The following is a 13,934-nucleotide window of genomic DNA, read 5'->3' on the forward strand; positions in this document are numbered from 1 at the left end:
GCTAAGTGAATCAATGGTTCATTATGGGCAGATTTTGCTGAAAACTGGAAGTAAAAGCTATTTCCCTCCCCAAAAAAAGTAATAAAACGCTGTCATGCAGCTGTAAATGTGAGCTGGTTGCCAAGCAACCGAAATACAGTCACATGATGGGGGATGGGCAGGCGTAGGCAATCATTAGAACCTTGGAACGGAATTCTAAATACCCCTGGTGAGGTCCAGTCTAACTTCTAAACATCACTAAATGACCGGTTGTAAGTCAAGGACTTCCTGTAGAACAGGGGTGTCAAACTCGCATTGTCACGGCGGCGTCATGTGACCTATCATGACCTTTTTTCCCTTTGCTAAACCGGGTATAGGCGTGGCCAGCTCGTGACACATCCAGCCTGCGGGCCGCGAATTTGACACCCCTGCTGTGGAAGAAAGCTATGTGTCATTCTTAATTTTCAGTGACTCCTGAATTCAGTGATTCCACCCAGTGATTGGGTGGAATGTAAAAGCTACTCTTTTTATATGATTTCAGACAACCTGTACAAATAAAGTTCTAATTTAGTGCCATTTAATCTTGGACAACCCAGAAACAATAGTTCTTTAAAAGTCAATTTTTAATAAGGAATTTGTAGAGTCTTCAAATGTAACTCTACCTATGGTACATTCCCAATTCACTTTTGTTCATTTGTAGTTGTAGCTGATATATCAGCCAAAGCCAATAAAAGGATTTCAATTGTCTCTCAGATTATTTTAATCCCAACCAGTGGTGGGATTTAGCCGGTTCTCTTCAGATTGCATGAATCAGTAACGGCGACTGAGGGAGGCTCCGCCCACCCGCCTGGATGTAATGCGTGACCAGTGCACATGTGCAGAGGTGGCACGTGCTCACATTTGCGATCCGGTAGGGAAGGTAAGTGAATCCCACCTCTGATCTCAACTATCCAAGCACCTCCAGGTTATGAACTTGATCTTAGTGAAGAAAATGTATCCCGTTTAGAGCAAGCTGTAGTCGACTTAGCCAACCGCAACACTCAATCCAGGATAAAACCAAGGAATCAATTAAAATCACAGGGGAAAGAAAAAAGTAGTTTTTGCCAGTATGAGGGAATACATTTCCAAATAGTAATCCAAATTGTAGGCAGACTAGTTTTCAGTGGAAAACCAGGTTACATTGTGGAAATTGAACCATGTTTCTTCAGAATTTTGACTGCACTTTCTCCAAGAGGATAATGGAGCTATATAGTCCCTAGGTCCAAATTGTTGTTTTGACCTACCGCAAGTAATCTAACTAGGCCCAGTTAAATCAAAATAGCTTTATCCTCAAACATGCCAAACTGGTCATGGCAGACAATGTTGTCGTGACTCTAAGTGCCATAGAATAAATAGGGCCTGGTTAACCAGATTCAGAATGTGTTTTCTTCACTCTGCATTCAAGAATTTTGATCATGATTTAGTTCTACCATTTTCTACTATGAAAAGAAGGCTCAGCCGAAAAGAAAAAAAAATCACCTCAATATCTCAAAAACAAGGCTTCACAAATAGTAAATCACCATTCTAAGATTTCCCGAAAGCTTCTATGGATCCTAACAGGTTTCTCTGCTTCCAGAAAGGATAAAGAAAATTAGAGCCTAAAGCTTAATCAGGTTTCCTTTCAGTTGTATATTCTACTTCTGTATTAATCGGATGTGTGCCTGTGTATGAAGGGAATATATATGCTGCAATATTTCCCACTATTTATAATTACAGGGAAAAAAAACACGCATCTCAAGCACCACCACAAGCACAACGTTATGCTAGTTCAAATTTCTACCTTCCAGTCTACCCTCTTCCCCATACAACATTATAAAAAAGAATTCATCTATTTGTACAGAGTGCAATTAATTCTGAACTGAACTTACAAATGGAGAATTAGAAAGTCTTATGTTTGCATATTTTATCTTTGACTTGAAATTATATACAAAATTAATATACTAAAAGCTGAAGACGTCAAAGCTTAGAAGAATAGTTCCCTTTCAGTTCCGGAAACCATGCCTTCCTTTAAAATGTATTGTTTCCTGAATGACAGCAGCCTGCTGTTATTATGTACTTAATTTCCTAACTTAGTTTCTCACCTGTTTCTTATCACTGCCACTCTACTGCCCTAAGGGAGTGCTCAGTGGAGACTAAACAAGACTTCAAGAGATAAGACACAATTGATAGAGAATCCAGGCACGATCACATTCTATTCTATGTTTGTGTGGTGCCAGACAATAGTGGCTAGACCCAGATTGATGCTTACAATAGACCCAATTAAATTAATTAGAGTTGAATTGGCCAAACCATTAAAAATAAAAACTGAGAAGGACGAAAGACTGAGAGAGATGAAATTCCTCCAAAACATCTAAGTATCAATGTCAGTATTAATAACACAGGCCATTATAGAAGGCCTCATAGTCTTAACTGCATAAAAATGTAAATACATTGTATTGAAAGCTTCTATAGACATTTCAATTAAAGCATATTTGCTCTGTTCCAGATTTTGAAAGAAAGTGAACTACATTTCAAACCCAAAATAGAGAAAAATACAATAACATTAAACTCTAAAGCAGGGGTGTCATACTCGATTTCATTGAGGGCCGTATCAGGGTTGTGTTTGACCCTGGGGAAAAGGCGTGGCCAGGGGTCGTGTCCAGCTTGACATCACTCGTGTTGGGGCACCTGTGGTGGCCTGAGTGCTCTGCCAGCAAAAACGGGCTGCTGAGCTCCGTTTTCTGCTGGGATGGCCTCCTGCAACCTCTGCCAGTGAAACTGGAGATCTGGCAGGCAATACGCGGCCCTCGCGAGCTCCATTTTCAGCTGGGATGGCTTCCTGCAACCCTCTGCCAGCAAAAACAGAGTTTTGGATGGCTATGGCTGCATGTAGTCCTCCCGAGCTCTGTTTTCACTGGCAGAGACACCATGGGCTGGATTCGACCCGGCGGCCTTTAGTTGACAACCCTGCTCTAAAGCCACCTCAAATGAGTTTTTTAAAATGCAGGAAAAGGAAAGGAGATAAACCTGGGCATCTGGACCCTAGTACACACAATAGGTAGAAGAGGGTTAAATCTACCCAATAAAATGCCCCATGTCTATGAGTTTTAGCCTTTATCCTTCACATGAAGTGATAATATCAATAAAAAATGTATATTTTCTACCCTCCCATCTGAATAGGGAGGGTTATAGTACTATTAATCTTGACTAAATGGCCAAGTCTGTTAAGAGTATTCATATGAGCCTAATACTAAAATGATACAGAAGCCCCAACACAAGTAATTCTTGACTTATAACCAATCACTTAATAATTATTCAAAGTTATAATTGGATTCTATTTCATAATCTGTTGTTTATTCTCTTACAGCTTTCATTCTGGTTTGGTATTTAAAAAGAAAAGAAAAGAAAATGCCCTAAATTGCTTAAACGCCGCTTTAATACTCAGTTCTGGGCAAATAGTTCTGATTATTTCTTGGGATTCAATTTATAACCGTAAGAAAGATCCTCTCCCCCAGTTCCACCACGGCTCACCTTCTCTCCAGCACCAATCTTAGCTGTTATTTTCGGTTTGTCCCTGCTTTGCACCAGCCATCTTTAGGCTGCTTCTTCTTACTGTGGCTAAGGGGAAATAGAAACCCCAGGCCAGACAGAAGAGCTCCATCTCTCCCCGACCTCACAGGGTGCCCCCTTTCACTTCACCTCCCCTTCAGGGTGGCTTAGGCTCTGTCTGGAGCCCCCGAACATGAAGAATTCAGCACAGGGAACGTGGAGACCTGTTCCTCTGTGTCTGTATTGCAGGGACGTCAAACCCCACCCCGTTACAATTAGATTTTTATGACCTCTGCCCACACATACATCACTGCATTTTGGGTGTTTTGCAACTGGTGCACATTTACCACCATTTGCAGCAACGTGACTGTGATTTATGACATTTTTGCCAGAAACCAGTGTTTGCTTCCAGTTTCTGCCAAAAAACAAACACCCCCTAGTGAACAACGGGTTTGCTTAATGACCATGACGTTTGCTTAATCATCACAGTATTTGCTTTATGACCGCTGCAAAAAAGGTCCTAAAATCAGGCACGGTCACATGATGACCTACTTTACAACTGTCACAGCTTATGTTCGAAATTGCAGATTCAATTATAGTTGTAAGCTGAAGACTGCCTATGCGATCTTTCTGTCTTTTTCCAACCAAACAGTTATATGACAGTATGACAAGGGCATTTATTTATTTATTTATTTAAAGGGAATAACATTAATTTGCAATTGCTGAAGAGCATCATTTCTTACCAAGGTAATTATCATCTTCTGGTTTCCCTGAGTAACTATGCTGCCGTACGTCGATATTTGTAGCACCGGCTGGAATGCGTATCACAGTGTTATAACCTGAGAAGACAAGCCAGAAAGTCAAGCTTATTGTGCACGTGCAGCAGTGGTGTTTTTTTTTTTAATAATAATAACAAAAAGAAAAACAACATCACAGTAAACAAGTTGATGCTTTCATGTTATCATCAAATTATCAAGAAGCTCAAAATATGAAAAAAAGTGAAAGCAAAATCTTCTTTTTCATAGGACTGGTTTTTCAAAACATGTCACAGATGGATAAATTTGCTAGCAAACAGCTTTTCTCTTCTTACCATAGTGCACCGTATTGAATGTCCCTGCAATGGTTTTGCATGATGAATTATCGCCACCACACACACCACATTTATCCCTTCTGGCTTTGGAATTGAGCACATGATCACATCCAGCTTGCTTTAGAGAAAGAAAAGTTCAGAATGAAATTGGACAAATATGAAAATAAGACAGAATTTACACGGTTGCAAATGAAAACCATACTACCAGCCGTGGCCTCTGACGGCACATTCATTCTTTATTTTTCCAATGTCCTGTTATGCTATAATAATCATAACCATCCTCCTATTAGGACATGAAAAGTAAGCATGTTTCAGCCACGTGAAGTACAAAACTATATAGCATGCTGGGAGATAAGTGAGACAGTATAGGCAGGTGAGTTCCTGTAGCTACAGAGAAGATTACACAAAGTTTATTCTGCCTTGTGGAAATGGGTAGCAGTTGTAACAATAACAGATCAGTCTGGGTTAGTAAGCGTCAGGCTTATGAAGCTTTCAGCCAAATTGGGATGCAATTGTGATCCCAACAAAATGACTACAATTGCTCCAATTATCTACATTTACTTGTCCATAATAATGCCAATCCCAACTATGTAGATCTTCTGCAACTCTAAGAGAGTGAGATTTCTGATAAGAATAAGTTTCCTGCTTAAAGTAGAAACTTACAATGATGTGATCTTAGATACTCAAAACCAGCTTCTCAAGAGCGCAACATAATCTCATTTACAATACAGCAATTCTTGCACCGCGTTTTCAGAATTCTTCAGACACACAGGGAAGAAAATGGCTCCCATTTACAAACTTCTTACAGTGCACCGCAGTACTCTTTTATATCTGTCCTAGTTAAATTATATTGTTTTATGGGAAGCCTGGCACCTAAACAGTTCTCATAAATACGTATATGTAAGCCAATCCTGTTAAGTTTCTCTAGAAAGAAAAAAACCCAACATGGCTGTTTCAATTCTGACACTACAGCTTGAACAGGGGAAACAGAAAGCCCAGGATACTTATAATGTACTCTTTTTTTTTTACCCTCTCCACTGCTTTTCAATCATTTTCAAACAAAAGAGGATTTACAGGCAATAGAGAATAGAGCTGATTTATACTTGAATCAGACAATTAGCCCATTTAGTTCAGTACAATCTGTATTGCCTGTGGAACAAGCGGTGCACACACGCAACACTCAGAGGACTCCCGTACAGATCAATACGGGCTTTCTGGTTCCTATCCGTGTTTCCTGCTGCTGCAGCTGCTGCTTTGTGAAGGACGATGACACACAAGGAATTATCCCGGCATGCTGTCTTCCTGGTTCAATAATACTCCTAAGTTAGTGGAAGTCTGATGGAAATGTAGAAAATGATATTCTACTCACATCTTGTCTCTTCAAACTTAATTGTCTCTCAACAGCTCACTAATAGGCTCTTTGGAAGATAGTCAGGAAAGCAATTGAAATGGGGAAGATGGTGTGGGGAGCAGGGCTCCCCTCAGATCCAATCTTCTCCATTTAAATTGCATGCCAAGACTGGTCCTGAGATAACAGAACAACAGAGTTGAAAGGGACCTTGGAGATCTTCTAGTCCAACCCCCTAAGTAAAAGTAAAGGTTCCCCTTGCACATATGTGCTAGTTGTTCCCGATTCTAGGGGGCGGTGCTCATCTCCATTTTAAAGCCGAAGAGCCAGCACTGTCCAAAGACATCTCCATGGTCATGTGGCCGGCATGACTCAACCCCAAAGGCGCAGGGAACGCTGTTACCTTCCCATCAGTATTTTTCTACTTGCATTTTTTACGTGCTTTCGAAACTGCTAGGTTGGCAGAAGCTGGGACAAGTAACGGGAGCTCACCCTGTTATACAGCACTAGGGATTCGAGCCCTTGAACTGCCGACCTTTTGATCGACAAGCTCAGTGTCTTAGCCGCTGAGCCACCGTGTCCCTAGTCCAACCCCCGTCAGGCTTAAAACCCTATACCAATTCAGACAAACGGTTGGTCTAATCTCTTCTTAAAGACCTCTAGGAAAGGACAGGTGTAAAAATCTCAGCATGCAGTAAAGGAGATTTCAGTTTCTTATCTCTGCTTCCTGGCATGGGGAAGGAGTATTTTTGCCTCCCTTGCTATGTAAGTCTCCGAGTGCAAGTATTTGGTGAACGAGAGGAAAAAGGAATAGAAAATTTGTATCAGCTTGAATTTGCATAAGTGAGAAGACATAGAGTGGCTACTAATTCAGTCTGGATTGTATGGCTATCAGGATCAAAAAAAGGCCACCTATTTTAAGCTCAGTTGAACTAAAGAGATTGGTGTAGTGATCAATATACTGGCCCAGAAACTAGGAGTCTGTGAATTCTAGTCTTGCTTTAGGCATGAAAGCTGGCTGGATGACTTTGGGCCAATCATTTTCTCACAGCCAAGCCCACCTCACAGGATTGTTGTGGAGAAAATAAAAGGAGATAGGAGTTTATGTATTTTCATTTCTGAGTTAACTATAAGGTATTAACGATAGGGTAACAATTTAATAAAATAAATAAAACTGACAGCAGTTCTTCAAAACTCAAGCCTCAGATCTTCCCTAAGTTAACTTGGAGCGGCTGGACATTAAATGGATTTTTTTCCTACTGAAAACAAATACTATACTATTAATAGGAACTGTTCTTGCTTACAGAGAAATGGCAATACATTCTGCTAAAGCAGGAATCAATTAGTAGAATTTAAATGCTAAATCCAGATCCATTTAGGATTGGACTGGCTTCCCCCCCCCCCTGTAAATTCAGTTTAGGCTTTTGATATCTCCATGTTCTGGAACATGGCATTAATGTAGGCAGCATCTCTCTTTAGGATGGCATTTATTTATGCTTGACATACTTGACATTCTGTACAATTTGGAACTTTACTACTGTGGTTAGCCAAGGAGTAATACAAAACAGAAAAACTATTGTGGAAATTACATAAAATAGTGCTCTGGCTTAAATTAAGGAAATGTCACACAATTATCAGTTCACGTGAGGAGAAGATGGAAAACGTGACCCATGTTTGAAAATGTTTAGCTTGTTAAATAAAATAAAGTAATATTTACCCGACAAAGTCCTTGTACACAGATGTCATTTGTGTCTGGGCCACAAGGGGTGCCATCAATAACCCTGTCCCTGAGCTGATAATAAGCTGTATTTCCTGCCACTCTACAGAAGAGTTTGCACCGGTCTTTCATTAAAACTGTCAAAGCAAAATAATCCGGTTATTTTCTATCAGTTTTTTTCATGTTCTTTGGTAAGAAAGTTCTCTTGTCATTGATCCATAGCAGGTGGTTTTGGGCTCGTGATTTTCTGTCAGCTCAACCCACCTCGCAGGGTTGTTGTTGTGGAGAAAATAGGAGGATGGAGTATGAGCCTAGAATTTGCCGCCTTGATTTACTTATAGAAATAATAAAGGCAGGATATAAACAAACAAACAAGCAAATAAATAAATCCTTCACAAATTCTCCTTATTGATGTACTTACTTCCACTATACTTAGGAACCCAGCGCACATTAGGAGGTAGACCGTTAATGTTAAAATGCTTCCCATCAAAGACAGCGCATTGTTCATCACGGAAATCTTTCTTTAGTTTAGAACATGGTTCAGTGTTGCACGATTTAAATTTCATCCTGCGTCCCACACAGTATTTTCCACCATTTTTTGGCCTAAAATAAAATTTAAAAAGATATGTTTATGAATGACATTAAGAACTTTCAAATTCTTTCAGATTCAGTTTCCCAATTTTAAAGTTTATGATGCTTTTGTTTTCTTTCTATTACACCAAGACCTTATTGTGTCTGAATTAAGTTTGCTTTTATGTTTCCTTTTTAAAAAAAGATGGCAGCTTTCTTTGAAAGTTATCAGGCTGGAAATATATTTATTTATTTATTTTATTTATTTATTTTGTCAAACCCAACAATATATATCAGTACATGCACGATATAACCACACAAAATGAATACAACCAAAGGGAACATTAGGACAGGAACGGTAGGCACTCTTGTGCTCTTATGCACGCCCCTTAAGACCTCTTAGGAATGGGGTGAGGTCAACAGTAGACAGTCTTAGGTTAAAGTTTTGGGGATTTTAGGATGAGACCATGGAGTCAGGTAGTGCATTCCAGGCATTAACAACTCAGTTACTGAAGTCATAGTTTCTACAATCAAGACTGGAGCGGTTCACTTTAAGTCTGAATCTGTTGTGTGCTCGTGTATTGTTGTGATTGAAGCTGAAGTAGTCTTCGACAGGAAGGACATTAGAGCAGATGATTTTATGAGTTATGTTCAGGTCGTGCCGAAGGCGGCGTAGTTCTAAATTTTCTAAATCCAGAATTTCAAGTCTGGTGGCATAAGGTATTTTGTTGCGATCAGAGGAGTGGAGGACTCTTCTTGTAAAATATTTCTGGACACGCTCAATTGTATTAATGTCCGAAATGCAGTGTGGGTTCCAGACAGATGAGCTGTAATCGAAAATTGGTCTAGCAAATGTTTGGTATGCTCTGGTTAGTAGTGCAATCTTTCCGGAGAAGAAGCTACACAAGATTACATTTACAACTCTTAATGCCTTTTTGGTGATGTAGTTGCAGTGGGCTTTGGCACTTAGATCATTTGATATGAGAACTTATAGCATATGAGAATATGCTACATTTTAGGATGCTATTTCTTGTGAATCAGGAATCAGTTGTTTCACAGTGCCAAATATATATTTATAAAGACTAAGAAAATCATATTCAAAGAAAAGGAAAGTGATATATGAATCCTTATCTTTAGAAGTAATTAAATCAGTCCAGTGTGTTTTAGTGAGCAAAGAGATGTATTTATTAAATAATGAAGGTTCTCTTAAATTTGAACTAAGAATTATAATTTCAATTTGCACATCAAGATAAACATTTACAATCAAACCTTTTAACTGGAGCTTAAATCTCACATTCAAATGTAAAAGAAAATTAGGTTAGGATTAGCATTTAGCCTTAGGTGTGCTGATGAAGTGTGCAAAGGAAGAAAAGGGAAGAGAAGTGGAGAAAACTTGTAAATCACACTTATTCTCCACCTGAGGAAGCACTGGACCGAAATGGTTACATTTCATGATCTGTTCAGAGAGGAAGAGAAACCATTTTAGAAATTACACTGATTTCAATTTCAACATATATAACACAGAAAGACCAAATGCAATCTCCCAGTTATGTGGAACAGCCATCTAAAGGCTAAAAACCAATATTTTCTTATTTGACTGGGACTGCAAAAGCAAGAGAATTGTAAAACCCATGAAAAGCCACAAAATGAAGCCGTATCCTATATTTAGTTTGACAGGTAAAACTCGTTTTTTTCCTATGCCTTTATTTTCAGGCAGATTTTTTTAAAAAAATGTGTATGAATCTGATTGTGAATCACTAATGCCACCTACCAATACTGAGGAAAATAGTTAAGATGAAAATTATCAAGTGTGTACTGGAAAAAAATGTAGTTGTCGCTATTGGGAAGGATTGCGGCTATTAAAATGAATGTGTTACCTAGATTTTTGTTTCTGTTCCAGATGATACCAATAATTAAAAAGGATAAAAATTTGGAGGATTGGCAGATTGGGATTAATAAATTTATATGGCAGGGTAAAAAGGCGAGGGTTAAAATGAAAATAATACAGGACTCACGGGAAAGAGGTGGCTTAAAAATGCCTAATTTTAAACTATATTATGAAGCAGTAGCCCTTTCAGTAATAAGTGACTGGTTTAATTTAACGGAGGAAAGAATTTTGAATATAGAAGGTTATGACTTGTTATATGGATGGCATGCGTATTTATTTTATGAAAAAAAAGTGGATAGGGCTTTTAAGAATCATGTGTTGAGAAGTGCTCTTTATGGTCTGGAAAAATATTCTTATAAATTAGATTACAAGATTCCTATATGGGCGAGCCCCAGACATGCAATAGAGAATATAAATATAGAACAGAAACAGGAAATGATTACTTATAAAGAACTTTTGTATGCTGAAGGAGGTAGATTGCAATTAAAATCATTACAGGTATTAAATGAAGAAGGGAGGAATTATACTTGGTTTCAATATGGGCAAATAAGTGCTAGATGGAAAGAAGATCAAAAAATTGGTATAATGCAAAGGGAGGAAAATTTAATAAAGCAAATTAGAAATCAGACCCAGGAGCATATAAAGAGATTGTATAATGTGTTGCTTGAAATAGATTCGGAAAAGGATTTGGTAAAGGACTGTATGATAAAATGGGCACAGAATATTCAGGAACCAATAATGTTGGAAACATGGGAGAAAATTTGGGTTAGAAATGTTAAGTTTACACAAGCACAGAATCTAAGGAAAAATTTTTATAAGATGTTTTATAGATGGCACTTAGATCCCAAAAAATTATCATGTATGTATCCTAATATCCAAGCGAAATGTTGGAGGTGTGATTGTGATGATGCTACATATTTTCATATTTGGTGGACTTGCAAGAAAATTAAGGCCTTTTGGATAAGAATTTGGTGGATTATTCAAAATGTACTGAAGAAGAAGATAAAGTTCCTGCCACAATTTTTCCTTTTGGGAATTATAACGGATTGTACAGGGATTGAGACTAAACTGATTCTGAATTTAATAACAGCAGCAAGACTGTTGATTGGACAATACTGGAAGAAGAAGAGGTACCTACAATAGAAGAATGGATACTGAAAGTCATTAATTTGGCTGAGATGGCTAAAATCTCAGCTTTTTAAAAGACAATACGCAGGAAAGATATTTAATTGAATGGAAAAATGGATTGATTATCTACAAAACAGATATCAGATTAAGAAATATCAGATTGCCTTTGAATAATTAGAAAGTTATTTTATGTAATGGGGAGGGGTTGGGAGATGAAAAGCTTTGGATGAGGTTAATTGGATTGAAGGAAAATTTTATTCTATGTTTGGTTTATGTATAACAATACCTTGTGATTGACCGGGAAGCCGGGGAAGGAGGGGAAGGGGTTTTCTGGGAGGGGGGAAAAAAGGGGGGAAATGTCTTTGTTTTTTAAAAACTTTTTCAATAAAAAAAAAAAATTATCAAGTGTGTGGCCATTCAAGAGAGCCAGTCTGGTGTAGTTGTGAAGGTGCTGACCTAAAAACCAGGAATCTGAGAGTTCTAGTACTGCCTTAGGCATGAAAGCCAAGTGGGTGGCTTTGGGCCAATAACTCTCTCTTAGCCCTTCCTACCTCACCGGGTTGTTGTGGGGAAAATAGGAGGAGGAAGGAATATTAGGTATGTTCACCGCCTTGAGTTATTGATAAAACATAATTAAGGCAGGATATGAATAAATATATAAATAAATCCAATCCAATCCATGCCCTGACTGGATATTTAATTTGCATGCTGTACTTCACATTGTGCTCATCACTCACAGAGAAATTATTTACTCAGGAAAATATGACAGCTCAGTTTCTTAACATTAACATATTTCAAGGGAAATTCATTTCTTTTTCAAGGCTTAATAATGCACTAATACAGAGAGACCTCAATTTACAACCACAGAAACTTGCAAGTCACTGTTTTTGTCAAGTGAGACATTCATATGACTGCCTTGCTCAACGACCACAATCCCAGCTTTCCCCATTGCAGTTGTTAAGGGTGCCTAAGGGGGAAGTCGTGGGAGGTCCAGTGCCCAACTGCAAGCAGAAACCTACTGGGGCCCAAAGGATTTGATCAGCCAGGTCCCAGAAGCATGTGGGCCTCCTCCTTCTCCCTTTCTCTCAAGAGACCCGGTCTTCTCCCTGTCCCACTATGCCAACTGGCTACACCCAGGGACATGCAGGCCTTCTCTCTCTCTCTCTCTCTCTCTCTCTCTCCCTCCCTCCCTCCCTCCCTTTTTTTCAAAGGAAGATGTCTTTGCTAGCTTTCTAGCTGAGCCTTGCATCAACTGGACATGCCTGTCAGCAGTTATAGGGAAAGGGAAAGATAACTGGACCTAGGAGTAGGCAGCTAGTGCCTTCTGGCATGATGGGTAAAGACAAGGCCCAAGCCTTTGGGAGTGACAGAGGGGAGATGGGAGCCTGCACATGGTTGGGCTTGCTCAATCAGTTGAGGCCTTCTAGCCTGTGAGAAGTCTCCTAGGCAGCTGAGGACTCCTGTTCTACACTTGGGGGAAGGGGAAGTTGCAGTATTCCCATGGTCGTAAGGGTGGACCCACTGCCAAGCACCCAAATTTTGATCATATAGTTGTAGGGGCACTGCAACTTTGGACCGTTAGGTACAGGTTCATTTAGCGGCGTCATAATTTCAAAAGGTAATTCCACACCTATCTATGTAAGCATCCAGAGGAAAAACAATGGAAAATTATATATGTGCCGTGCAGAGGTGGGTGTCACATACTGTAACAACCGGTTCGCCCACAACCAAAAATGTGAGTGCGCGCATGTGCATGCTCGCTTTGCTTGCGCACCTTCCGCACGTGCACACAACGTCGAAAAACCAGTGATTATATAGGACGTGATACTGCCTGGTCAGAACTTCCGGTTCGTCCGAACCTGCCCGAACCGGCAGCAGATGTTGCCGTGACATCACAACACAAGCCCGATTGTTATGCACAGTCATCCTGATGTTTGACGCATTTACTGTATATAAACCATGCTATTTGCATTCTGTCCCTCCCACTCCCTCAAAGACAGTGATGCCTGGAGCAATTATATGGGATCTATTTCTAAAACAAACATACCTATGAGGTTTATACACATAAACAATTGCTCCTTAAGACTTTTAAACATGATACTTTTTCATTAAAGTGGCATGCACTTTTCAATCTGACGACAACAAACAATAATGCATTGTTTAATTTATCAATAATAGATTGTCTAATTTACATGAAACTAGGTTTGAAGGCCACCTACAATGATTTCTGAAAGGAATACTATTCTCCCCAGAATATTGGTTTTTTTTTACATCAGAGATAATATATAACAATATTGTTTTTTTAATATCAGAGGTAACATAATATGAATACAAAATTGTCATAAATTGTACAATGCAAGGTTTTTCTTCCAAGCTATCGTTTACGAGCTTCAGAGTGCTATGATGGAACTTTCTGTCAATTGAGATGAACGGGTTAATACATTCTGCTTTGAAATGGGTTTCTTTTCCATTTCTTGCTCCTAGATATTCTGACAAAGTCATAAGACTTTGGAAAATGTAAGGCTTAATCTTGCTTTTCTTAGAAGTAAGCACACCTGGATCACAACCTAATCCCATTTCAAAAAGGCCTAGGAGACCTCTGTTGCATCATGACTTGTATGTTGAGCTTTACAAATCAACTTTTTTA

General features: G+C 39.0%; 1 protein-coding gene across 5 annotated transcripts in view; it reads right to left on the reverse strand.

The window, feature by feature from the left end:
• ADAMTS9 (ADAM metallopeptidase with thrombospondin type 1 motif 9) overlaps positions 1 to 13,934 on the reverse strand; it is a 172,313-nt gene that overhangs the window by 93,539 nt on the left and 64,840 nt on the right. For all 5 annotated transcript variants that reach the window (XR_009153439.1, XM_058168996.1, XM_058168995.1 and 2 more), the window contains exons 13-16: positions 8,123 to 8,304; positions 7,702 to 7,838; positions 4,637 to 4,754; positions 4,290 to 4,385 (exon numbers count right to left, since the gene is read on the reverse strand). Coding sequence is in view for 4 of the 5 variants with exons in the window: in XM_058168996.1 (XP_058024979.1) it covers positions 4,290 to 4,385; positions 4,637 to 4,754; positions 7,702 to 7,838; positions 8,123 to 8,304 (533 nt within the window). In the remaining variant the exon portion in view is untranslated. The remainder of the gene's footprint in view (positions 1 to 4,289; positions 4,386 to 4,636; positions 4,755 to 7,701; positions 7,839 to 8,122; positions 8,305 to 13,934) is intronic.

This window comes from Ahaetulla prasina, chromosome 2 (genome assembly GCF_028640845.1).
Source record: "Ahaetulla prasina isolate Xishuangbanna chromosome 2, ASM2864084v1, whole genome shotgun sequence".
Taxonomy (NCBI): domain Eukaryota; kingdom Metazoa; phylum Chordata; class Lepidosauria; order Squamata; family Colubridae; genus Ahaetulla; species Ahaetulla prasina.